Source organism: Macadamia integrifolia, chromosome 11, assembly GCF_013358625.1.
Source record: "Macadamia integrifolia cultivar HAES 741 chromosome 11, SCU_Mint_v3, whole genome shotgun sequence".
Lineage (NCBI taxonomy): Eukaryota > Viridiplantae > Streptophyta > Magnoliopsida > Proteales > Proteaceae > Macadamia > Macadamia integrifolia.
The window spans coordinates 26,165,889-26,166,841 of NC_056567.1; the positions used below are offsets into that span (position 1 = coordinate 26,165,889).

The 953-nt window shown below is 36.1% G+C and overlaps 1 protein-coding gene across 1 annotated transcript in view; it reads right to left on the reverse strand.

Annotated features, from left to right (window-relative positions):
- Positions 1-274: 274 nt before the first annotated feature.
- Positions 275-953, reverse strand: part of LOC122093991 (telomerase Cajal body protein 1) — a 24,852-nt gene continuing 24,173 nt past the window's right edge. Inside the window, exon 15 of the mRNA XM_042664561.1 lies at positions 275-585. Within this exon, the coding sequence (XP_042520495.1) occupies positions 491-585 (95 nt within the window). The 3' untranslated portion in view covers positions 275-490. The remainder of the gene's footprint in view (positions 586-953) is intronic.

Sequence of the window (953 nt, forward strand, 5' to 3'; positions counted from 1 at the left end):
GATGGGATTCATCACTCCAAAACTGGGGAGGGATTCAATGGGTTTCCAATAAAAAGCTCCCCTCGAATGACTACATGAGTCTGTCTTTGAATCAAAATCCACCAGCCTGCATTTCCGGGCCAATGGAGATAACTGTCAAATAGTGTCATAAGGCCCGTTTAAAGTGCATTTAATTCCTTATTAAAAGGAGAGAGAAAGGGGAAGAAATTTCCCTTTTGATTCTGAATTGTCTATGTGGGCATTTAGGTTGCTTCCAACCTTGAGATCAAGATAATAGATACAAGGTGTTCAATCTATAATGGGAAGTGCAATATGTACAGCTGATGATTTGGTTGCATGTATATTCACACAGTACTAATGAAGATGTAAAAAGTTTAATAAACAAAAGCGAGTGCTGCACTATGGATTACAAAATACGTTAATCAAGATGTTTGATCAGATAAGCATACACAGTGTGTCGCATGTATCAGGAACTCGGTTCAATTCACATTCATTGAGTGTTCAATTCTCTCCCGTAGCCGCTAGCAGCATTTTCTGCCATTGAGTCGCAAGACAAACTCCAAACAGAGGCACAATTTTCTTCAACTGCATAAAGCAGAACAATAGAATTTACATTCCCGGAAAATGTTTTTATAGTAATAGATAGAAAAAGCTGGTTCCATAAATATACTATATGTATTTCCATAGAATTAAAGGAAGATGTTAATGATAACAAAGAAGAGCTAAAAAGAAGAATTCATCGTATTACTAGGACATAAAAGAGACATTCGGTCACTAATGAAACAGTTAGAATTTTTTTAAGAACATGTGCATAAGTTCACTTTCTCTTTCCAGAAGTGATAATTTTATTAAAAATCCAAGAAAGAAAGACTAGCAAGGTCAATGGTTATGCCACAATGCAATGGCACAGCAATGGTGAACGAAAATAATAAATTTCTACAGCTCCAGCTCTG